At 39.8% G+C, this 24,433-nt stretch overlaps 1 protein-coding gene across 3 annotated transcripts; it reads left to right on the forward strand.

Moving 5' to 3' along the window:
• Window positions 1-794: 794 nt before the first annotated feature.
• ANKLE2 (ankyrin repeat and LEM domain containing 2) lies at window positions 795-24,300 on the forward strand. 3 transcript variants are annotated; one of them, XM_030026890.2, is made up of 13 exons: window positions 795-814; window positions 6,762-7,250; window positions 8,317-8,508; window positions 9,763-9,956; window positions 10,991-11,179; window positions 11,477-11,599; window positions 11,983-12,049; window positions 12,727-12,908; window positions 14,418-14,524; window positions 15,402-15,595; window positions 16,559-17,285; window positions 17,865-17,996; window positions 20,590-24,300. In XM_030026890.2, exons 2-13 carry the CDS (start codon window positions 6,773-6,775, stop codon window positions 20,825-20,827), a joined length of 2,823 nt encoding a protein of 940 aa, XP_029882750.1. In that variant the 5' UTR covers window positions 795-814; window positions 6,762-6,772; the 3' UTR covers window positions 20,828-24,300. The 3 variants fall into 3 exon arrangements, with proteins under 3 accessions (XP_029882750.1, XP_029882748.1, XP_029882747.1); XM_030026888.1 differs by lacking the exon at window positions 795-814 and adding an exon at window positions 1,169-1,238; XM_030026887.1 differs by lacking the exon at window positions 795-814 and adding an exon at window positions 1,291-1,546.
• Window positions 24,301-24,433: the final 133 nt, after the last annotated feature.

The following is a 24,433-nucleotide window of genomic DNA, read 5'->3' on the forward strand; positions in this document are numbered from 1 at the left end:
TTCCATTACATTTACTTTTTCTCAGTTTGCTGAACATGTCAGGAAAGAAACGTAATGAGGGTTATCTCCCTTGGCCTGAATTTGCCAACAGCTGAAGTTTCAGCATACAAGGTGCAACAATGCAGAAATAGCCTATTGCCATGATAAGGAGAGAAGTGACTGTACCTTGCTTGTAATATTAAACAGTGTGAGTTAAAGGGATGCTGTCAACTTCTTCTTGAGGGCCTGCCCTTTTGTTTCATCATTTAAACCAGCAACTGACTGGTTTGCTTATAGTACAAGTAGCTGTAAGGTAGTGATATTACACCTAATGGGATGGCTAGAAACGGACTTCTTCCCTTCTGACACCCCAGGGGCTTCCTTCTTCACGGTTTTCCATCTCTGCCGGCTTATCTGAGACTACTGCAGCACTCTGAGATTAATGCTTGGACCGAACCATCCCTTTAAAGGGGACTTTCTTTCACGTTGCTTGTGCGTCTTCTCAAGCACCAAGGCTGCTTACGGCTGGCAGCGAGCCGCGTCCCTGGCCGAGGGAAGGCAACGACGTGTGGCTCCAGACCCTGCCCGCCGGGTCCCGGCGCCCTGACACCCCCTTACGGCCCCTTCTAAGGCGGCAAAGGACGAGCCCCACGCTGCTGCAGACCTCCGCCTCCTGTCTCGTTGAAGCAGCCGGCGGTTTGGTGACCCCAGGTTTCCCAGGCCTCTTCCTCACCGCCCTTGCAGCCGGCTAGCGCCAGCCTTCCCGCCCCGTTCGCTCCCTGACAGCTGACATCCGGGAACGATAAACCGAGAAGAAAACGCGCCCGTTGTAACGGTAAGTCCTGAGGAGGCACCGTCCGGGCCGCGGTGCCCGCCGGCGGCCTGTGCGACGGCGGTGCGGCGGGTCGCCTGTCTCTTGTGGGGGGGCAGAGACCCCTTCTCCGCGGCGCCGGGGGGGGGGGGGGGGCTGCCCCCTCACCCTTGCCCCGCCATCACCCTCCGCCCGCGCTCCGGCAGAGGCGCCGCCTTCCCGTCAGGCACCGGGGAACGCCGGCTGGCGCCGGCCGGGGGACAGCGAGCCTTCCCCCGGCGGGAGCGGGAGCGGGAGGGGGGGGGGCGGCTAAGCCGTCCCGTCAGGCAGCGGGGCGGCGGCGTTGCCGTGTTTTTCCGTCAGGCAGCGGGTCGGGCAGGCCGGGCGGGGCGGGGCGGGGGGAGGGAGGAGGAAGAGGAGGAGAGACGGAAGCCGGGAGGCCGCTGAGGTACCGTCCCCGAAGGGCGTGCGGGGAGCGTCGGCTGCGCGGCGGGCGGGACGCGGGCCGGGGCATGGAGCGGTGGGTCGGGGCCGCCGGGGGCTGGGGCTCCCTGTGGGGAGCCGGCTGGGGCCGCTGGCCGGGCTGGGAGCTCTTGGCCGCCTGCGCGGTCATCGGCGCTGTGGGCTGGCTGCTGCGGCTGCTGGAGAGGAGGCCGGGCGGCCGCGGGGCGGCGGCGGCCATCTCCTCGCCGGCGCCCCTCTCCTCGCCGGCGCCGCTCTCTGCGGGGAGCCGGCGCTGCAGCGGGAGCCGCCCAGGTGAGAGACGCGGGGGAGGTCGGCGGCGGGGGGGGGGGGGGGGCGGCGGCGCTGCCTCTCGCTCTGCGGGAGAAGAGCCGGCGGGGCGGCGGGCTCCGCCCGGGGAGGCCTGCGGACGCTCGGCCTTTCGCCCTGCCGGCCTCTGCGGCCCCCGGAGTCCTCTCCCACGGGCGGAGCTCGGGGGGGGGCGGCCGGCCGCCGTTCCCTCTTCCTCACGGGCGGTCCCCGGCGCTGCTCTCCGCTCCCGTCGCACGCCTCCGCCCCGCTTAGGGCAGCAGGGGCGGCTGCCGCCTGCTCCGCCCTTCTCACGCGTCCCCGCTCTTGCTCTCTCGGTCCTCTCCCCCGCCGAGCCTGCCTTCCCTTGGTAGCTCTAGAAATACGCGTTCGTTCCTCCTTGCCGAGAAGTCGGCCTTTCCCCTCCCCCCTTTCTTCTGGTCGTGGCTTTCCCGTAGCTTATTCCAAGTTTGTTTTGAAGTTCTCTTTCTGCCACGTAGTTCGTAACTGTTGGCTAATTTGGCAACAGGCAGTGTAAATACCCGATTCCGTAGCCACAGTTATTTTGGCATGTGCAAATCCTAGCAGTCAAAATATAGCCGAAGATGGGATATGTCTCATTTAATTCCTGCCTCGAAAAGAAGAAAAAAAAAAAAGGTCTGTTTTCTTACATTGCTCATTTACTGAAAGATAGATTTACTCAGCAAATTTGCCGATGACACCACGCTACGTGGTGTGGTCGACACGCTGGAGGGAAGGGATGCCATCCAGAGGGACCTTGACGGGCTTGAGAGGTGGGCCCGTGTGAACGTCATGAAGTTCAGCAAGGCCCAGTGCAAGGTCCTGCATGTGGGTCGGGGCAATCCCAAGCACAAATACAGGCTGGGCGATGAGTGGATTGAGAGCAGCCCTGAGGAGAAGGACTGGGCGGTGTTAGTGGGTGAAAAACTGACTGTGAGCCAGCAATGTGCGCTCACAACCCAGAAAGCCAATTGCGTCCTGGGCTGCATCAAAAGAAGTGTGGCTAGCAGGTCGAGGGAGGCGATTCTCCCCCTCTGCTCTGGTGAGACTCTACCTGGGGTACTGTGTTCAGCTCTGGGGCCCCCGGCAGAAGAAAGACATGGACCTGCTCGAGCGGGTCCAGAGGAGGGCCACAAAGATGATCGAGGGGGCTGGAGCACCTCCCCTATGAGGACAGGCTGAGAGAGTTGGGCTTGTCAGCCTGGAGAAGAGAAGGCTCCAGGGAGACCTTATAGCAGCCTGCCAGTACTTAAAGGGGGCCTGCAGGAAAGATGGGGAGGGACTCTTTAAAAGGGAGTGTAGGGATAGAATGAGGGGTAATGGTTTTAAACTGAAAGAGGGTAGATTTAGATTAGATATTAGGAAGAAATTCTTTACTGTGAGGGTGGTGAGGCACTGGAACAGGTTGCTCAGAGAAGTTGTGGGTGCCCCATCCCTGGCAGTGTTCAAGGCCAGGTTGGATGGGGCTTTGAGCAACCTGGTCTGGTGGAAGGTGTTGGAACTAGATGATCTTCAAGGCCCCTTCCAACCCAAGCCATTGTGTGATTTAACGAGTAGTGGAATAAAATAATATTGCCATCCTTAAAAGTCAGTCATTCATTCTCACTTGGTACTAGTCTTAATTTTTTTGGAAACATATTTTGCTGTTTCATACTGATGCAGTAAGACAAGGGAAAATACATCTCTTACCCATTCTTCCAGTGTCTGGTTGATTTGGAAGAAGCCGTGAACATGCATTTGTTGTTAAAACAGTTATATTTGTAAAGCCGCTAAAGGTAGGTTGAAAGATCTTATGTGCTAAACTAGAAGAGGTAGCTGCATCAGTGCTGGTTGTACTCTGGATCATTTGAAGTTATATAAAATGCATTTTAAGGTCCAAATAATCACCTTTTGCACCTGCATGTAGCAAATGATCGAAGGATTATCTTAGGTAATTGCTATTTCTCAGGTTTGTGAGTCGCACCTTTTGTTTTGGACAGATCAAAATAGGTGATGCTATTTAAAATTAATAAATGCTTATGCATCTTAGCTGAAAGCTTACTGTCAGAACACAAACGTATTTCATGAAAGTTCTGTGTTGTCGTTCCAAAAATGTTTTTCCTGTTTCCACAGCAAGCTTATTGTAGAAAACTCTTTGTGCTAACAGTAGATCTTAGACCAAAGATTGATTTCTTCACTGTTGGTCTGCTTTATCATTTCACTCTGATTTAGTTGTGCCTGAGTTGTAATGGACAGATGAAAGAAATACTTTTTCTGACATAGATGAGGAATAAAATTTTAGACATCAAGTTCTCTCAAAACATAAGATACCAGAGAAATCACTTCTTCATGACATTTTTTACTTAACCACAAGCCAAGAAGAAAGATTTTTTTGTGTGCCTGCATACTCCACATACATGAATTACACATATGTAAGGGTCTGCTTTTCTGCAGAATGATTGTGCTGGTTCTGAAGCCTAAAAATAGGAGCATTTCCTGAGTTATTTCTTTAAGGCATTATGTTATGTTGGCTCTTTTAAAGTGTTTTCCTTGAGTTGTTTCTGCAATAAACTTTCTTACCTCTGAGTTTTCATCTTTATTGTGTCTTTTCAGTTATGCAATCTCAAAAAGAAAATCCTTAGAATAACAAGTTTTGATATTCTTATAATTGACTTCAGGGCCATGTTTTATCCCTTGATTAAAACTTAATGGCATGAAATTAATTTTTAAAAAATACAGGATTAAGAACCAAAAATAAGTGAGAAGATCTTTCACATCTGTCTTTGCAGTCTTGTGGGCAAGTCAGATAATTGTAACCATGAGGTTGCTTGGAGGTTCAGGAATAATAACGGAACTAGAATACTTCGGGGAGGTAGCTCAGCAGCATCAACTGTGGCTTTGCCACAGTTTGTGGGCTTTTTTTAAGCTGAAATACTGTTGTTTCCCGTAGTTTCAGTGAGGTTCTAGTTAATATTTATGAAATACTCAGGGACTGAGGTATGTTCTCTAACCACAAGATATTTAAAATCAGACATTCAGAAAAAAGAAATGACTCTCAAAGGAAATGGCCCTCAAAGAAAACAACTGTTGAACTCACGTAACTGTCAAGTTGTAAAAATACTTGAAAACCTGCTTAAAGTTTGGCATTAACATCTTTTCCCATAGTATTTCCTATTAGTAGAAATGTAATAGTTTTCAAGTCAGATTCCAGTGGAAATTTTACCTGGCTATATTGACTGTTGCTGAAAGTTATGAAAACTGCTGTGTGCATTTGGGGTTTTTAAATATATGAAAAGTTTGGTTCTTTACCAGCTTAATCCTCGGGTAATTTAAAAAGCAAAATTGTCTATTTTTTTGGCATATTTTGTGATGCTACTGTTGGCCATACACGTGGAAAAATAAGGGAGTTTGACTATGATGTGAGTCTATGATGAAGATGCAATTTTGGAGTTACTTCTGAGTTTGTACGCTCTGACAAAATTAATAATTAACTTACTAGGATCCAGTGTTTAGAGCACTGCATCCCTGCTGTGTTAGGGTGCAGCCATTCACCGTTCCAGCCTCAGTTTCCCAGACAAAGGTTCTTGCCCATTGGAGTGGATGTTCTGACTCATGTTAAGGACTGCTTGTGCACCCTGTTCATAAGCAGGAGAGCTCAGAAGTTGTGGATGTTTCTCATACTGCCATGTGCGTCCACAGATGTGCTTTTGAGGAGATTTAACTTAAATTACAGGTGATACTGACTTCATACCTGGGAGATTGCTTTGTCTCTAATGGAGTAAGATTAGGAGTTGTGTTATTCCAAAAAATGGCACGATGAAAAAAAATAGAAATCGATTCATGTGGAAAAGCTGCAAATGTGTGTTCCGGTAATCTTAATTTTCATAAGGTGAGGATGAAACCTGCAATTGAAAATAAAGTTGAAAAAAAGTGATTTGAAAACCTAATGTTTAAACAACAATGTAGCACATCCTACAGAGGCGGCAAAAAAACTCACCATAAAAACATTTGCTTTACATAAAGGAATAGTCTTAGCTGAATTTCTGATTCTTGGCTTGGTATGCAAATACAACCTTTCATGTAACTTTTTTACTTCTTCTTCCTTTTGCTTAGCAATAATGTGCTTGAATTGGTACTAAAAAGCCATACACACCTGTGCAAGCCAGTATAACCCATAAAATGGCTAGGTGGTAAAGGAAGGGTCAATTTAAGGAGGGAGTGAAAGCAAGCTGAAGGAATACGACACCCTAATCATTTCTATCCTAAAGCTGTCCTTTCCGAATAGTGTACAGCCAGAAAAAGTTGCAGCCTTTGTGGAGATACATGGGTGCAGTATCTGATTAAATAATTTTAAAGCTTCTCATGTGTTTGAGCTGCCAAACCCTATATTCTTCAGTTGTGTTTTTCACAGCAAGAAATTTGTATTGGCATCATGTTGGTTTTAGTATCTTCTCACTGACCAGTGCAGAAGCTGTAAGTGTGTGGATTACATGAGGGAAGTGAGCTGGGGGACTTGTAGTATCATACCGGAGAGAAGGATTTTCCTTTGGAAATGGAGCAATTCTTCCAGCTCCTGCCCTTTGTCAGAGAGGGAACTCTGAAAAGATCAGCTGTTCTTGTCTTTTGGCTCTTTGCCCTCAAAATGGGGGCTGGAGCCTTGCATCATGGCCAGAGATAGGCTACCCTGGCTGCTGCATCATACTTATGCTTGATCCTTTTGACAGCTAGAAATTCTTAAGGAAATAATAGAAATACTACTGTGCTTTTAGCTGTAGCTGCTGCCTAACCAGAATCTCATTACTGGGGCTAACGAGTCATCATGTTCTTCTATTCCGTTATGTACACAGATTGTGCCTTCTTGGCAGGAATCAAATATTTCTCAGCCTGTCATAAATTTTAATGCATAAATATTCTGGATTGAATTTTTACTCCAAAAGAAATCTGAAAAGGACAAACAAGAATAAAATGTAAGCTGTAAATATTCTTCCAAGTAGTTGTGATAGGAGAGGAAATAAACTCTTGGTAAAAGTCTGATAGCTAATAAATATTTTTAATGAGTTGAAAACTATTTTGTCGTCTTTGCAACTGTGATAATCTCTTCAGAATCAGAGAAATTCTTATGAGATGCTTTTTTCCTTGGCTTTAATACAGCATTTAAATAGCAGAAAAAAAGTGGTTGTGTTCTTTAGTTTATCTGCTCCCTTTTTTGCCTTTCCTATAGGTGAAATAACAATGGATGCAATATTATGCCGATTGAAGCAGCTCACCCCTGATGAACTTAGAGAAGAAATTGTAAGAGCAGGACTGAAATGTGGGCCCATTACCTCAACTACTAGGTTTATTTTTGAAAAAAAATTGGCTCAGGCGTTATTGGAGCAGCAAGGAGCGTTGGAGGGAAAAGGATCTGCTCTGTCAGAGGAAGCTGGTGGAAATGTCCCATCTGGTAGCAGCCCAGCAGAAGCACAAAAGGCTTTGAAAACTACGGCAGTGAATTACAACGGTCATGGAAGTGTTTCCGAAGAGGTAGACTTTGGGTACTGTGTAGGTCTGAACCCTCCAGAAGAAGATGCTGTAATGCACATGAACTGTTCAGCTCCAGTCTGTGGAGCAGGATGTGTTGGTTCACAAGTTAGTACTCAGACACCGTCCAGAGATCCTCCACTATTCTATGGTGTTTGTCCAGTTTATGATGACATATTGGCAAGGAATGGTAAATATTAATTTCCTTTATTTCCAATGATAAGCATTTTACAATCATGTCTAAATAGACCTTTTTCTACATAGCAGGTGATATGAACACCACTGCGTTAGTATTTTAAGCATTGCTTGAAGGTGGGTTTTTTTTTTTTCTGTAAATGGTATTTATTGGATCTTCTGAGGCATAGAAACACAGTTGTAAGACATCGCAGGTGTTCTGCTAGAATAGTTGATACACATGAGGATCCTCTACTCAGTGTAGCTCAGAGGAAGAAAATTATTTCCTACTGCTACTCTCATACCCATCCGGTGCCTTTAATCTCTCTCAAGAATAAAAAGTAATCCTACAAATAAGCAATCAAAAAACTATTTATACTATCATCAGTTGAAGCTTAAATTCTCTCTTCTAACAGATTTCATATTTGCCTTTTTATCTTAATGCCAAATGGTATCTAGAGCATCAGTCATTCTTCACATTTTATTGATGAATACTGCAATAAGGAATTATTAAATTACCTAGTGGCAGGATTACAGTAGTGCATAATGGATCATTTAGTCTGAGACAGTGGTAAGTATTCTTTCTCACAAAAAGGATATTTGGACAAATTAGCGTTAATGCAAAAGGAGAGTAAAGAGGAGGATTAGATTAATGTCTAAGTGTCTATGTACAGGTCTTGAAGTTGTAACAGTGGATCACTTGCTTAGTTGATCTTTCTGAATAAGAGAACACGGAAAGTAATGCAGGGTAAATAAGCTCTGAGTCTGCTTTTCAACCTGGATGTGAAACACTCGCTTGTTGAAGCTGGCCCATCTATTAAAAAAAGATGTTCAGATATTGGTGGATATGAATAGCCAAACACTGTACACATATCACCCGATGTTAGCTGGAGTGTGTAAAATTCTTCTCCTCGGTTTCTGAGAGAGAAAATTTAAAAGGACTTTTGATTCTTATGCCATGTTTGGTAGAGAAACAGTTTGGGACCAAAGCTGGAAGGATAGTCTGAGAATTTTGTAATCTGTTTCTAGGAACAAATCTGAGATTATTGAAATAACTTAGCTTTGATTGTACTTTGTTGCAGAGAGAATACATGTTTATGAAGATAAAAAGGAAGCTCTCCAAGCTGTTAAGATGATTAAGGGTTCCCGTTTTAAAGCTTTTTCAAACAGAGAGGATGCTGAGAAATTTGCTAAAGGAATCTGTGATTATTTCCCATCTCCAAGCAAGTCCTCTTTATGTTTGTCTCCAGTGAAAATGGGTTCATTTAACCGAGGTGAGGGTGTTCATCTGTGTACAGTAGATGCAATATACAGTCTGATGATTTTTTATGAGAGAAGAAGCAACAACTGCATAACCAATATACTAATAACAGAAAAAATTTCAAAGGGTGAAGCATCTTAATAAATTGAAGTCCCTTTGGAGTGGTGGTGTTTAAGATGAGCTGTAAACAAATGTTACATCACAGCTCCAGAGCTTACTCGCCCAGTAAAATCACTGTATAAATAGATATGACAACCAGTATTTAATTACATTTTTGTCTGTGAAATAAATTAGAAACAGGCAATAAAAAGCATATTTTCATTTTCTAATTCAAAACTGGTTTTACTTCTGTATAAAACGATACTGTCACTGGAGAAGTCATCCTTAAAGGTAATTGATGCTTTTCCAAGAAAGGAGCACCAAAGTTTATGTACGGAAATAAAGTAAGAAGCAGAGGCTGTTGGAATCCTGCCATTTCTTTTATAAAGAACTACCACAGAAGTAAAATAGAGCCCCAGGAATCTATGGAAAGACTGCTTTTTGTCTTCTAAAGCATAAGGTTTGGCCTTCAATGTATGGTTTCTATGGTCTGTGTTATGATAAAGTTAACGGGTTACTTTCACAAGCAATTGTCGTTGTGGTTCGCGTGAATTTTACACTAAAAAATATTGCTATTCTTCTAAAGCTGAAATGTTGGTAATGGCCTGCATAGATATGTTGCTTAGTAGTCTATGGTTATATTTGGTAGGATTTGATTTTACTTATGGACTTCAGGATTTTCAGGTTTAATAAGAAGCTGATAAAATTGCACAGTATATTAAACCTGTACTTAATTGTTAAGTAAGTTTGTAAGTTCAGAAATAAAATGGTAAACACTGATCATATTTCGCGGTGTTCCCAGTTGCTAGATTAAAGGGACTCAGTGGTCACAGAACTGCAAAAGCAATTTTAATATTCAGAAATAATCTTATTTCTTGTTGAATTTTGCTTTTAAGTTTGGATGGAAGCAGATTGGTAATTTTAAAATTTACCAGTCCTTATTAAAGTCTGAAACAGTTTCACAAGTTTAAGTCATATTCTCCTCCCTCCCTATTACTAACTACTTTTTAAATGTCTTGTCATTGACCTCAATTTTTTTACTCCTGTGCATTAAAGACGCAAAGTTAATACATATTTTAGATTAAAAGCTTATTTTCGTGGTCTGGGTATGAAAATAGTGATCACTGAAAAGAATGTATCTAGAAAGGTGTTACTTGTGTTTTGATAGATGGCTTATGCTCCCCCGAGACCGAAACTGCTAATAAGGAGAGAGCCAACAGTTACAAAAGTCCACGTACTCAAGATCTTACTGCTAAACTTCGGAAAGCGGTCGAGAAAGGAGATACAGCAACATTTTCAGAACTTATTTGGAGTAACCCTCGCTATCTGATTGGATCAGGAGACAATCCAACAGTTGTACAGGTAAAAAAAAAAAGAAAAAATTAGAAAAATCCATGTTCTGGTTTAGTGATTTAGCTTTGAGGCCTGATAAGCAGAACTGGAAGGAATGTTGTTTTCCTACTCTTCCTGCAAGATACCTCGTTTCCACCGGTGCAAAGTTTCTCAGTGTTTATTGATACTAGCTGAAAGCTAAGGGAGATGTGGCAGTTGTCTGTCTTGCGTAAGTCACCCATCATAACTGAGAGTTCGCTTTGCTCCAGAAGAGCTAGAGTAAAGAAACTGAGTATGTAGTTCTTTAGGGGAAGAATAGTTTTAACCAGTAGTGAAGGAATAGTCTTGTCTTCGTATAGTATTTATCTCCTCCAAGTAATTCCAGTCTTTTTAAAATAGAATGATTTTAAGGAACGGGGTAGTGCCTAGGCTGTAACTAGGTGTTCCTACAACACTGCTGACGTAGGCACCACCATTAAATTTCAAAATGTGCTCTGCGTCTAAAATCCATGTATAAGGTACCATTTAGCAGAGGCTGACCATCTTACTTTAACAAATTACTGCTATCAGACCAGCTTTGTGAAGTTGTTGAAATTTTGTATGTAATACACTACAGCAAGCTGAATTTTATATATATATATATATATATATATATGCACACCCATTTTCCTGCTCTTTTTATACGCTGAACTTCCTATCTCCTTTTATTATATGTATCTTAATATACCTTCTTTGCCACATTTTTGCCCTAGATGTAGAAAAAGACTCTAGCTGAGTATAAGAATAATGTTGTAAGAATAATGTGGGTATAAAGATGCAGAAGTCTTTACAATATCATATAATCTACTGCAGTTCTGAATGTTTATGTACTGTTTTGTAAACATCTTTTTCTAATAAAATATTAAGAAACAAAAATCTAAATATAAGTCTCAGTGTGGGAACCTTTGATTTTTCACAGTTAAATTAGTTAAGTGTATGGGTGTCAGAAAGCTGGTTAGATTTCAGTTCATTCTAATGTTTGTCTCTCCCCCCCCCCCCCCCCCCCCCCCCCCCCCCCCCCCCAGGAAGGGTGTAGGTACAATGTCATGCATGTTGCTGCCAAGGAGAATCAACCTGGTATTTGCCAGTTATTACTGGACACTTTGGAAAATCCTGAATTTATGCGGCTTATGTATCCAGATGATAATGATACAATGTTGAAGAATCGCATCCAATATATCGTTGACCTTTACCTTAATACACCAGATAAAATGGTAAGATTTTGAATGTTTGCCAGTTTCTTCTTACTATGGACACAACTGGAAGGTGTTAAAGATGTGTGAGGAAGAAGGAAAGAGAGTAGAAGGGGATGCTTCCAGCAGAATGAGCTATTAATGAGTTTTGTGGGTTATAATGATCATTATTCTACAGTATGGTGGGAAAAGATCTATTAAGAGCCCTGATAATTAGTCATGACATTTATTTACTTTTTCCAGTCTAAATAAAAGACATGGGATTGACTTTTATCATGTTTCCAAATGCTTGTGAATTTTCCCTTTTTCCCAATGCAGGGATTTGATACTCCATTGCATTTTGCCTGCAAGTTTGGGAATTTGGACGTTGTTAATGTGCTTACCTCGCACCCAGCTATTGTAAAAAATCCAAGAAACAAATATGATCAAACTCCAGCAGAAGTAAGTCTCTCCGTGTCCACAACAAAACCAAAAATGTTATCCTAATCAGTATTTTTCGAGTTCAAATATTTACTAACTACTGTAGGCTTGTAGTAAGATAGTAGTGTCATGATTAGAGTGTAAATCTTTGATAACATTAAAAATATTTTATGTTGATTGTATCTGGGGAAAAGTTCTAGGTTTTATAATTCACTGCCTTTTCTTTACAGTATCCATTTTATGGATTTGGATGTATGTTCGTGGTTTGTTCTACTATGAATTAAAAGTACTGGATGAGATGGGTAGAGGCCAATAATGTGACTATTCAAAAAAACACACATTGCAATTGATTTGAGATGGATGTCTTACGCTTTACTAACAAACAACTAAAATTATATTAACAGGTAGTTTGTGAAAGAAGCAAGAATAAATCTGCAGAATTGAAAGAAAAGCTAAGAGAGTACTTGAAAGGTCTGTATTCAGAGTTTTATACTGTATCAGGCACGTATTTTGGCTCTTTGCTGTCTTCCATTCTGTTTGCTTTCTGTACCATTCCTGTTCATAAATGATGCTACTGTACAGTGCTGTGAAAACCAAAGAGAAACTCTAAAACTGGCAAGGAACAAAAAGCTTTACTGTCTTTTAAATGACATGGTCAGAACTCTTACTGTATGGATCACAAGGTTATCCTCTTAGCTCTGTAACGTAAGCATGGCCGTTATTTTATTCAGTGAGGCTGAAGCAGAAAGTTTAATCTAAAAGTGAAGAAAAGATGTTTACAGAGCAAGAGATTTATTTGTCACGCTAGGCAGTCGTGTAATTTCTTTGACGTAGAACTTTTCACTGTTTTGTCACATGTGGGTTTAGGCATTTGCAAAAGGAGGTTTTGAAATTTGTTGAAGACCCTTAGGGAAGGGATACATCTATCAATGCAGGTATTTTTGTATTTGAGAGAGAAGGGAGCCTGTACTACAATACAATCTGTAAGCAGGCAATAAATATTGAAACAGTGAGTTTGAATTACAAGTAGTTTTACTAATGAAATAAAGTCAGATGGTTAAGTATATGGGTGTATTGATATTCTAGGAAGAAGCAGCAAGCTAATGTAACATAAACTTCTTAAGAAAGCTTTGTATTATTTATTTTAGGTCGATACTATGTACCACTTTTGAGAGCAGAAGACAATTCCTCAGCTCCTGTAATTGGTGCGCCGTGGTCACCCGATCAGACAGATGATAGCCCCCAAAGAACTTTATCTAAATACACTGGCAGCCCCAAAGATCCAGTGTTGTCGATAAGAGCTTTTGCAGGCCCCATGAGCCCCTCAAAGGTAAGGAGAGAACTTCATGTGACTCCAATGCCCATTTTTTTTTTTCCTTTTTATTAATAAAGAACCGTTAGAAGATCCACCTACAGTTCGTTGTGTGGTGTAGCTTGCTCCTGATACAGATTGTGGCGCTCTCTTTCTTGGAGAGATTTATCTTCCTCTATAGAAAAGGAGAAGCACAGAAACTTGTAAATATTTTTTATTTCTGAAAACAGAAACATGGTGTAAATAAGAAGAGTGGAAGTTCAGTCAAAAGAAACTTGTTCTTTTCTTTTTCCTATTGGAATCTATTCAAAGACCACTCTTTGACAAACCTTCTGTTGTCTTACAGATAATTGCTCTAACTTTCTAATCTGAAACAAAGCATTTCGATGTGGCTATGAATTGGTTTAAAAAAATCTTAACTATATGTTTATCTCATTTCTAGAAACTGACACTGGATATTAGAAGCAGTTAATCACCTCTGCTTGTTGAATTAACAATATATTTTTCTAAATGGAAAAACTGACGATCAAGTAGTAGGTGTTGGGATACTGTTTGAAAAGTATTGATTGTATAGTAGAAAAACAAAATCTTTAGTTTTCAGGAGGAATACTTAGGTACCAGTTAAATGTATTATAAACTTAATAGGCATTTCTTTAACTCATTTGATTAATATGAACAGGCTGGAAGTATGACAGCTTTAGAAATGGTGAATAAATACAGTTGAGGACTTTCTGTCATCTGATGCTTGAATTCTTCAGGACTGAGTTTTACCAAAATGCTTACTGCTTTTTCTTCTAAATATGCTCGTTGGTCAATTTTCTGTTCACCTGACAGAAATGTAAATACATTCTGTGCTTTGAAAACCTTTACCTAGGGTGTAAACAATGCATTATTTTGATTGCCGACAGATACTTTTAATGTCTGAATGTAATTCTTAGTCGTCATTGCTGGTTTTTGTCATATAAAGGCATAAAGTTTGGGAGTTTACAAAAATCCATTAGTTTATTCCCTTTAGGGGTTCAAATTCAAAATTCAAAATAGACAGCAAGGATATGTTCTAATAATTGTAGCAAGTCTGTGGAATTAAATATATACATACAAAAATATCACCTTTGCATCCTAGAAACCAGTGACCAAAAGAGCATTTGTAATTAAATAAAATTATAATGACATGGCAAAATTATAAGACATACTTCTCTTTCCTGCTGCACTCAGATTAAAACCAGGCAGACTTGGTATCTGTACAGTTGACTTTAAGATGGTTGTACATTATGGTGCTTACTCTCTTTTAATAAGCAGTTATGAGATCCAAGTAACCAGTAATACTGGGAGGAGTAACTTTAGATCCAATATGAGATTCTTCATAGCCAGAGTTGAGCACTACTTGTGGCAGAACTTGAGTTGTTTACATGTAGACAGCAAACAGCTAAATATCTTCTAGACCTATAGGCAGACGTTTAGCCAGCAGTGATTCAGCTTCATATTGTGGGGAGTGGTTTTTTTTTTAATTATTTCTGTTTTTTAAAGGCTGAAGAATTTCGCAGGCTTTGGAAGACTCCACCTCGAGAGAGAGCTGGCTTCTTTCACAATGTCAGGAAATCTGATCTGGAGAGAGGTGTTGAAAGAGTTGGAAGGTATCTAAAAGAGTATCAGTGTGAAAAATTAGCAATAGTCAGAGCTATTAAAAGCAAAAGACTTGTGCTGAGAGTACAGCTATTACTTACTGAACAATATCTTAGGGCAAAAGCTACTGGCAGAAATATTTTATGAAGTATATTGTAGTTGGATTTTTACTGTATTTTTTGTGTAAACAAAATAGCTAAAAATGTGAGACCTAGCTTTCTTAGCTTTGGCACTAAAGATATTTTAACTATTATTGATGGTATGTATAGAATGCTTTTCTCAAACATTTACTTGCCTAATTTGTCAGAAGATGTAAAATTATGCATAGCCTACTTTTTCTGTAAAATTGAGGGATTGTTAAAAAGATAGCAGAATGAAAAGAACCTAATACAAATGTGCTGCTTTATAAAAGCTGTGTGTTATGGTATGTGTCCTTGCTGTTAAAATACCTTATATCAGCAATATATGGAAAAAACATACTTTGTTAAAAGCTGATTAGATTTCTTTCTTTAAAATAACCCCTCACTTCCTCCTACCTTCTCCCATTCCCAAATAGAAAAAGCTATTGAATGGAGTAGCATTCAAATTATGCCTACATCAGTGGAGATTCATCTCTATCAGATGTCAGCTTAAAAATAGCAATATTTATGGTGCTAAATGTAAGAATAGTAGATTAAATTTGAAAAACATTCTAGAAAAAATCAGATGATACCATGTTTGCTAAGGATGTGTGTATCGCTTTTGCAGACTGTTGATTGTTGCAGAATTGTGTTGCCTAGTTGCACATTTGTACTCCTATTAATAGCTGATAAAATGTGTTCAGAAAAGTTATTGTCAAACTAATATTTATGTCTTCACAAATGATTCGTTTTATTTTATTTATTGCAGGGAGTTAGCTCATGAACTGGGGTTCCCGTGGGTTGAATACTGGGAATTTCTGGGCTGTTTTGTTGATCTGTCTTCCCAGGAGGGGTTGCGAAAATTAGAAGAGTACCTGAGTCATCGGGAAATGAGCGAAAAGGCTCAGCAAGAAACAGGGGAAAATGAAACCTGCAATAGATACAAAACTCCACATCCTTCTGGTAAGAAAAGGGCAAATGCTACAAACAACAGGTTGTACCTAGGGAGAAGAGGGAGAGAAAAAGCTTGGTGCCCAGGGGAAGTACTATTCACCTGTTGTGGTTTCTATTATTAATCTGTTATCCAAACAGTCTGATTATAGTATTGAAAAAGTAGCTAACAACACTGTGAACGTAGGAGAATTAGAACAGACCTCGTTAGATGTTTGTTATCTTTCATATGAAGTACTTCATTTGATTGTAGCCCTCAAACTAAATTCCTGTAAGAAAACCTCTATCTTCAGTATGTTTTTACTTGGAGCATTTGGGAATTCGCCTTATAGAATTTTGTAAGCCACAGATACAGAATAAATAACTTTTTAAAATAAAGGAATAGTTCTTTACAGTTGGGGGTGAAAGACACACTGAACAAAACCCAGGAAAGCTTTTGTACCTTCTCGGACCGCTGCTTGCTACGTGTTTATGGAAGGCTCACACTAGTCCCAAATCTTTGCATTTGTTCTTCCTCTCCTGTGCAATTGTAGATGCCAAGGGGCTCTGGTACTGGAATAAACCTGGCCGGAGAAGACCCTGAAGGGTAGTCATTGGACTAGTCATAAGCCTTTGTGCTTTGGAAGAGATGAAAACTTAAGCTATTCTATATTAGTAACGTTTTCCTACCCTGTTTTGCTTTATCCTGACTTTATCCTTTGCTGCTGGTTAATGATTGAAGTGAGGAGCGTAGGAAATACAGTTCTCAGATGACTAGGATATAAAAGGTTATTTGCAAAAAAAATACACCCCTAATGTTGTCATTTTGCATTTGTAACTTTAGTTAGGTTAGTTCATGCTGCTGTATAAAGAAAATTAGAGAGGGCTTCAACAAACAGAACAAGCCATAAAGTTTGCGTATTTGTTCCTAGTTTATTTGATTGGCGTTCTGTTGAAAGTCTTTTTATGTGTTGCTCTTATTAAAATTGTTTACAGGCAAGAGTAAAAAATGCTGCAATTCTATTTCTGTTGGAGCATTTTTGGATGAGGATGATGATGACATGAGCTTAGAAGAAATCAAAAACAGACAAAATGCAGCTCGGAATATCAGCCAACCTATCGTGTCCAAAGAACCTAGCATTGATGCTATTGGAGATGCTGAGTGTGATATCTTGTCAATGGAGCGTACAGTAAATATTATAGAAACATCACATCACCCCAGGCACTATGAAAAGGCAGCTTCTTCCAGCAAAAATGGATTTTGTAATCCTGTGTCCAGTGAAAGGATAATTAGTGACAGAAAGCATTTGCATGATGGAGAAGAATGCCTTGTGTCGCCTGTTTCCAATTTAATGTCAGAATTTGAAAGCCTGTCATTCCAAGAGCAAGAGGTTGCAGGAGAATCAAATGAAATCACTGAGAAAACTGGGAATGAGAGAATTCTGGCTGAAGGAACAAGTCAGGTGAGAATATCCAAGGATCATCTGGATAAGACCTGCTGTGCAGTTTCACTGGCAAGTTCTTCTGAGCCAAGTGTTACAGGTAAATTTGGAGAGACCAAGTTAAGGACAGAACACAAAGTACCATCAGAAAAGGAGAGACAGTCCATGGAATCTGGAATTCAGACTAATGAGGCACGACAACGTCAAGAACCTTCTTCCCAGAAATTTCTTTTGAAGGCTTCACCCGCAAATGACAATTCTAAGAACTTATTCCTGCTTGGGTAAGAATTGTCTTTTTAACACTTATTTGTGCTTTAGTTTATGTATGCAAAACAAGAAGATTTTATAATATCACTGACAGCAAGGTTGAGATGATGTGGTACTAAGCAATACTAGTTGCAGTCAGCCTTCAATGATCATCTTAAAGCGTTTTGATGCTTGTACAGTAGCCATACAGTTCGCTTGCAACTAATTACTTGAATACCATATCTAAAATGGGAGGAAGAAGAGGAGAAGTCTTTGTTTCCAGATCAGTTTCAGTTAACTTTGCTGTTTACCATTCATCTGATGGGCTTGTGACTTCATGATGAGCCTGACTTAGATTAACAAAGCGTTTACTACACTCTTGGGATGTCCTCAGATTAAATTTTTGAAACTTTTTTTAAGTGAGACTACTGTGTAATAATGGACAGTCATTTATGAGTGGGCTTGCTGGAAAAAGTTCATAGGGAAGCTATGTTTATAGAGGTGCATGGGCAATTTGTTTGCTTATATCAAAAATAAATGTTTTGGAATTGGGATGTTTTATTGCCTGAACAAATACATAGTTCTTTTTTCATCTAGTTCTGTTTATATTCTAGGGAGCAGCCCTCGAAGCTGGACGGTGATGTCTTAGCAGCTATAGAAGCAGTAGAGATTGATCCACAGAAATACCCGATTATTAACAAATGGAAACATGCGGTGCAGTCGTACTCTTCATCTGACAGGCAAAGGTATTTCTGCAAATTCAATCAAATGATTTGAAATAAAATTTGTAGCTGGTCAGCTGCAGAACAGCTTGAATAGCTAGAATTTCAGGCCTTGTTGCTCACAAAAACTTGTTTTAAATATTCAACGGTATTAACTATTAGTGTGTTTCTGAAATTAATCACCAAGCCTTTTTGGCTGGTGTCTATTGATAAGGAAAGTTTACTGGTGCTGCAGTCAAATTCCTTCCATTACATTGCAGTTCCAAATAACTTCAGCATATCTATACAGACAAATCGGACAGAAAATGAAGGTCTCGAGAGTGTAAGTGTTTTCCAGTTGGCAAATGTCTGTTTGCTGATTTGGATCCTTCATTGGTCGTAATGGTATTTGTGATGTCAGTTGGTAATTCATCCCTGTTGTGAATGCAGTACAAGAATGTCGTACTTAGGTGGTGCAGAGTGATGTTAAAGTGAATTTAGTATCTTCAGGCACCTTTTTATTACTATTTTTATTTTTACCCTCTATTACCCCAGTCCAAAGGAATTGTTAGTGTGAACAATGGTGTGTTAAGTTTTCAGAGAGAATGTCATGTTTTGCTAGACAAATAATGGAAGCACACTGCATTCGGTGGGACGCCTCAATACATGTTATGCCATTTATACGTTTTGTTTTGAATGCTGTTGCTTTTGGGGATGCAAAGCAACAGCTTTCATAAAAGTGGCTGCTTCTGGTAATTGTATTAACATGAAGATTTATTTCCATTGGGACAGACATTGGTCAGAACACTGAAGAAAGTCCCTTGCTTAGACAGCCTACAATGTATATATAGTCATGATAAAGTTCTCAGAAAAGAAACAGATGACCCAGTGCCACGCAACAGATTGGAAAGGGGGCAGGAACAGAAAGCCATCGAATGACTTTTACTGACTTCTGTTTTTCTCTTGTTTCTTCTAGCTTTCTTAAATGCATGAAATTCCACTAATGATGAGAACTATTTGCACTAAGAAGTTCTCAATATAGGCATTAAAAATTAATTTTTCAAAACATGTTTTAAAGACAGAGCCTTTAAAGCTCTGTCAGAACTTGTGAGAATTTAAAAAATATAATTGACTGGCTTTATTGGCCACAATATTGAGAGTAGGAGTTGGGAACCAGCAGCTGGGAAGTGCAACTGTGTTAAGTTAGCAGAGATTGGAGCAGGAGGAATGTTGTGGAGTTGAAACAACATGTGACAGGGCTGAAAGAAGTGCGATGGTAAGTGGAAGGAGAGATGCTGCCCAGTGCTAAGCACTGGGAAAGAAAGAAGCTTTCTTCCGTCTCTCTGTTTCAAACAGTGTGCTGAAATAGGGCCATCGAGTACAGTTTTAGAAAAAACAAGAAGCTCACTAAGATTTTTCTGATTTAGAGTGGAGTAGAAACAGGGAAATATTTTTGTATACCTGGCTGATACGGTGTCCTTGTACCACTTCACTTTTCAAAGTCAAATTCTCTTGTCCCCTGATTTTTGCGATTAATTTTTTGAAAGAAGTAGGCTAATTGTCAGGCTTTTTTCATTCTTACTCCACTGTCTGAAAGGTCCAAGCTGTTATTCCAAAGTGCTAAAATTTAACATAAGATTTTTAGGTGTAATCACTGTTCTATCACATAAGTAAAAGCGATTACTGTAATTATTTGCCAATGTCAAGGCTTGCTCTGTCAGCCTCCTTAATTTTGCAGTGCTACTTCTGCCAAAAGCAAAGAAATGACATACTAGATCGCTTTGTGTTTAGGTATGTAGGATTTTGACTGCAAAAATCAGACCTAATGATACAGATACTAGTAGGTCAGCCAGAAGAAAATTATTTTCAAAAGGTTTTAAATAAGCTGGGTGAATGCCTGTCTTCCGTAGTTGGGGGGTGGGGGTGGGTTGGTTTTTTTTTTTTTTTTTTGTTTATTTTTTAAAACCTTATAAGATACTTTAGCTTATAACGTGTTTTCTGTAGTGGCTCATCTTAAGAAATTGCCTCACATGAAAAAACAGATGCTAGAATCAACCTTTGGTCATTCTGCCTTGCTTAAGATAAAATTTAGAGAAAAAGGAAAGGTTTTTACAGGAAAGGGTTTTTCATTTAACAAAGGAACTATTTTGCTCTACTTTCAAAGAAATTTTAGATACTAGTTCTAACTTGATTTCAGAAAAAATCTGGCACTTACTATATAGAAAAATGGTATTATTTCTGTGGCATCCAAACACAAAGATTATTTTAAAAAAGGAAAGGGAAAATCATGCTCAGCCGCAGCAATAGCTGCGGCACTAGCCAAAATCAGGTCAGCTTTGATTTTGATGCCTTTTTGTAGTGGGGGCGTTGGACTAAAATTGCCGAGGTGCTTCACAAGCACCTGGTTCTTTTCTTAATGGCCATTTTGGAGCAAATGACATCTTAGTGATGAGGCAACATGTCTACATATAATACATTGTGCTGTCACTGTTTCTTCTCAGACCTGTCTCCTACCAGTTATGATTTTTCTCTGCTGGTGCATTATTTCTAAGATCTACAAGTGATACTGAGTAAAAGTACTGCTCTCCTTATTGCAGTTTTCTTAATAAAATGCAAAATGACTGGTCGTTTCTTTCAGTTGGCCGAGTCCAGGACTAAAGGCAAGATTCAAGTCCCAAACTGTCGCTGCTGGCCTTCCAAATGCTTCAGTGTATTCGAATTCAGGAAGAAATAGTCCCATAACAGGAAGTCCAGGAAAATATGGCAATGCTGCCTCGTTCTCTCCAGACCCCGGGAGTCCTGGGCGCTACAGTCCAGCTGGCGTCAACCATGCTCTGTTAAAACTGCGTTATTTCTCAGAGCCTCCTGCCCGCTAAAATAGGATTCATCTTCCTGGGACTTCAAATATATTTTCATTGTTAGAGTGGAGGAAGAAACTACAATGTTACTGAAGTGACATGAGGTTTGTACTTGGCTATTTATTTTTCCTCAATTGAGGACAAGTGTATGTTAAAAGAAATTGAATATATGTCTTTATGCCATATACGAGATAGATTACTGGTGATATGCAAGAAGTTAGTGACAGTCAGTGCGGTTGTCCAGTAGCTATGAATTAACCCTTGTTGCCAGTAAAGCAGTGAGCTGAACCTTTACTTAGAAATGGTGGTATTTTACTATCACCAGTTGTCATTATTGTAATGAACCTGTTAGCCCTCAGCTGCGTTTCTTTTGCTTGGATAGTCCGGAGGAAGCACATCATCAGTAAACAGAAATCTTATGAGAGGAAATTGATGGCAAGAAGTAAAATGTTCTTCTACTTGCAAGGGGAATGCTCAAAGTGAAAAGCCTAAAACAAAGCCTGGGTAGTGACGGCTTTCCACTACTGAGTATGAATGTGAAACCCTGTGCATAAACAGGAAGTATGTGTTTATAGCCAGCCATTTGGTCTAGACAGTTGAATATACACACACACACGCTCTATATAATATATATATATATGTGTGTGTATGTATGCACGTATTTACACAGAAAACCTTGAGTCTTTGCTTGTTCTGAGGCTGCTGTTAAAAACACCGTGATATACTGAGTGCTTTAGTAAAGGGGCACTATAGAAATTACTGGTATTCCTTTAAATGTTAGTTTGAAGATTGAAAAAAAAAAAAATCTAAATATTAGCTGGTTTTTTTTTCCCACAGAAGCTTTTAACATTAGCAGATTTTAATAGTTATTACACAAAAGCACATCAGCAATAATTTCAGCAAATTTACCAGCAAGATACCTTAATGGTCTCGTTTGTAATATATTAGAGTGGTAGCCAGTGACCCATGATGTGGCTCCTTATTTCCCAACTGTAAAGAGAGAGGAATAAGGACTAAAAATATTTTTATTGGAATCTAAGCTTTTATTATGTCTCTAGTCTTGATGTGGTAATGAGTTTTTGTTACAGCAGTCAATAATTTTATTCTTTAGCCTTCTGTTAGAATGACTTGTTTCGACAGCACGCTGCTGAGATTGAAGAATGCTTTTCAAAACTCAAGACAGTTTTCTGTATCAACCTTAATGGTTGTAATGGTTTGAAAGAAGGCTTCCAGAAACAGAGTTCTCCAGTGTCGATAGCGCTCTAGTTGTTAAAAAAAAAAAATAAAGAAAAAAAAAAAAAAAAGAAAAGAAAGAAAGAAAGAAAAACCTATCTATTGTTACAATGTAAATCAGATCAGAAAATTAAAATCTGCCAAGGCTGTGCTGGTAAAAAGGGATGGATTTGGATTTGCTGGTGCCACACAGTAAGCAGAAAGCAGGGAACCGCCTTGGACGTCTGTAAGGGAAGTGCGTGTCTGAAGAAACTCTAACTGTAAGCAGGATGGTGCAGCGTGAGAGTGGTCGGTCCGTTTACCACCTGTAGGTCTCACCGCTACAGAGGCTGGATTTAAGAATCCAGAGCTTGATAGGTTTGATGGCTGTCGCACACTGCGGAGTGACTGTTTCGTACACAAACTGTACACCCTTCAATAAGTTCATGATTTGGTACAAACCTAAAAACTGCACTTAATGCTTTTGCAAGCTTAATAGTGCCTTTTGTAACATATTTTTTTTAATTAAATTCTTGTTCTTTTAGAAGTTTAAAAAAAAGTGGCATCCACTTACTATGGGCACATAAAATAGTTTTTCTTCTGGGCTTTCTGAACAGAACGTATTTTAATGTCTCTCTCTCTCTTTCTAAGTTTGATTATTTGGTGCGATAGCTCTCCACTGTGGGAGAGCATTCCTATTTTAGAAATTATTTTTTAAAAAAGGCTTATTTAGCTCTTTCTTTATAATTAAGCCTATTTCCAATGAGCTGGACACTAGAAAGAGCTACTTTACACAAATGACTGTCATTCAGTGATATTCCAGACAATGAGCTGGGGTGTGGGGGTGTCATTCTTCAAGAGGCATGTTAAAAACAAACAAACAAACAAAAAACCCAAACCCATAACCTGCTATATTACCAAGTATACTAACTGACTTTTTCATGAGGGTTTCTTTTCCAGCCTGGTTTTTGATGCAACAGTCTCTGGTCTCAAACAACGTTTGTAGGTCCCAAATTTCTACTTCTAGTTTTACGTAAAAGGGTTTAGGGGGGTGGTGGTGGTGTTTGTTAGTTTTGTTTTGTTTTTTTTAAATAATTTAATGTAAATGATGTCTTTGTCATTCTGGAGAAATTATTCAGATGATGAGTAACTGCCTAATACCACGGTAAAGCCAAATTCATGTGGTGAGTTACTGTGTGTGTGCAGCTGCTGTTCTCCACCCTGGTCCTTCTTGAGCTGTCATACAGTGATGTTGCCCTTTTGATAAGAGTTTGTTACAGAGCCGGGAGACCAATACTAACACTCCAGTACTTTTTCCTTTTTGTCCTTTTTACCTTTATTATGCTTTGCTTTCTTTTTTTAATATTTAAATCTATATTACTGGTATGTACATGTAGAGACACACCACACACACACACCCCCCCCTCCACCCCACCTACTCACTACACCACCAAACCCTTGCCTTTCACTTTGTAATTTTGTTTCAGTTGGGTCAAGAGAATTTTTTTTTAACTGTTATATAATGTGCATTAGTCCAGTTGTACTGCATCTTAAGAAGTCATTTTTCTAACAATGTATTTACTTCAGCTGTTAAAAAAAATTAGCAATTTATGTAGCAATTTGATCATTCATGATTGTGAAGAAAGCTCTTTCACACTGAGCCTGTGGAGACACTTTAAATCAGATTGGTATTGCTTTAATTGTGTTTTCTTGGCCAGAAGTTCACTTATAAAAGTGCAAAAGATTAGTTGTGGTTTTTTGTTTTGTTTTGGTTTTTTCACTAATTAGCCAAGTGTCATGTTAAAAATACAGACTTACCCTGCTTTCTATTAAAAAATAAATGAGTAGCTAAAAGTGTCACACTGTGTTTAGTGCATGGGGCATGGTGGCAAGTAGCTGGGTTGATACCATGACATGGCAAATCACTGATTTGTCCAGACTTTACACAACTACGTGTATCTTTTGTATGTGCGTGTGTACATAATGACATTGGATTATGCCACTGATGACTTAAAGAACAGTCTCAAACTATTTAAGATAGGAACTATGACACTGTAAAAATCATGTACTTACTTGATTTTAAATTTCATACCTTCTCCCTCACAACTTAAGTGTCACTGAAAATGTTGGTAATTCCTATACACGTGCAAAGAGGCATTGTGTGGCCTCTGGCTGCCCACCAAGAACTTAGTTATTGGCATGGGGGGGGGTGTAGAAGGTATGTATGATGCGAGAGGGTATATGTATGCACATACACAAATAAAAATGCACCGAATTTTCATCTTTCTTACTTGCTTTGGTGCTCCTGTTCCATGTGGTGATGAGACAGCCCTGTAACTCCCAAAATGCCCAGCCTAGAGTACAGCAGTCCCTTCTTGTATACTACAGTCCTTGCACACATGTGTCTATAGG

This window comes from Aquila chrysaetos, chromosome 9 (assembly GCF_900496995.4).
Source record: "Aquila chrysaetos chrysaetos chromosome 9, bAquChr1.4, whole genome shotgun sequence".
Taxonomy (NCBI): domain Eukaryota; kingdom Metazoa; phylum Chordata; class Aves; order Accipitriformes; family Accipitridae; genus Aquila; species Aquila chrysaetos.

What these genes read in the sequence shown, in the direction of transcription:
- ANKLE2 (XM_030026887.1), top strand. Translation starts at nt 1,303, where the DNA reads ATGGAGCGGTGGGTCGGGGCCGCCGGGGGCTGGGGCTCCCTGTGGGGA. An exon ending in ATGATCAAACTCCAGCAGAA is followed by an intron (nt 11,600 to 11,982) that starts GTAAGTCTCTCC and finishes TTATATTAACAG; the next exon opens with GTAGTTTGTGAAAGAAGCAA. An exon ending in GGTGTTGAAAGAGTTGGAAG is followed by an intron (nt 14,525 to 15,401) that starts GTATCTAAAAGA and finishes TATTTATTGCAG; the next exon opens with GGAGTTAGCTCATGAACTGG.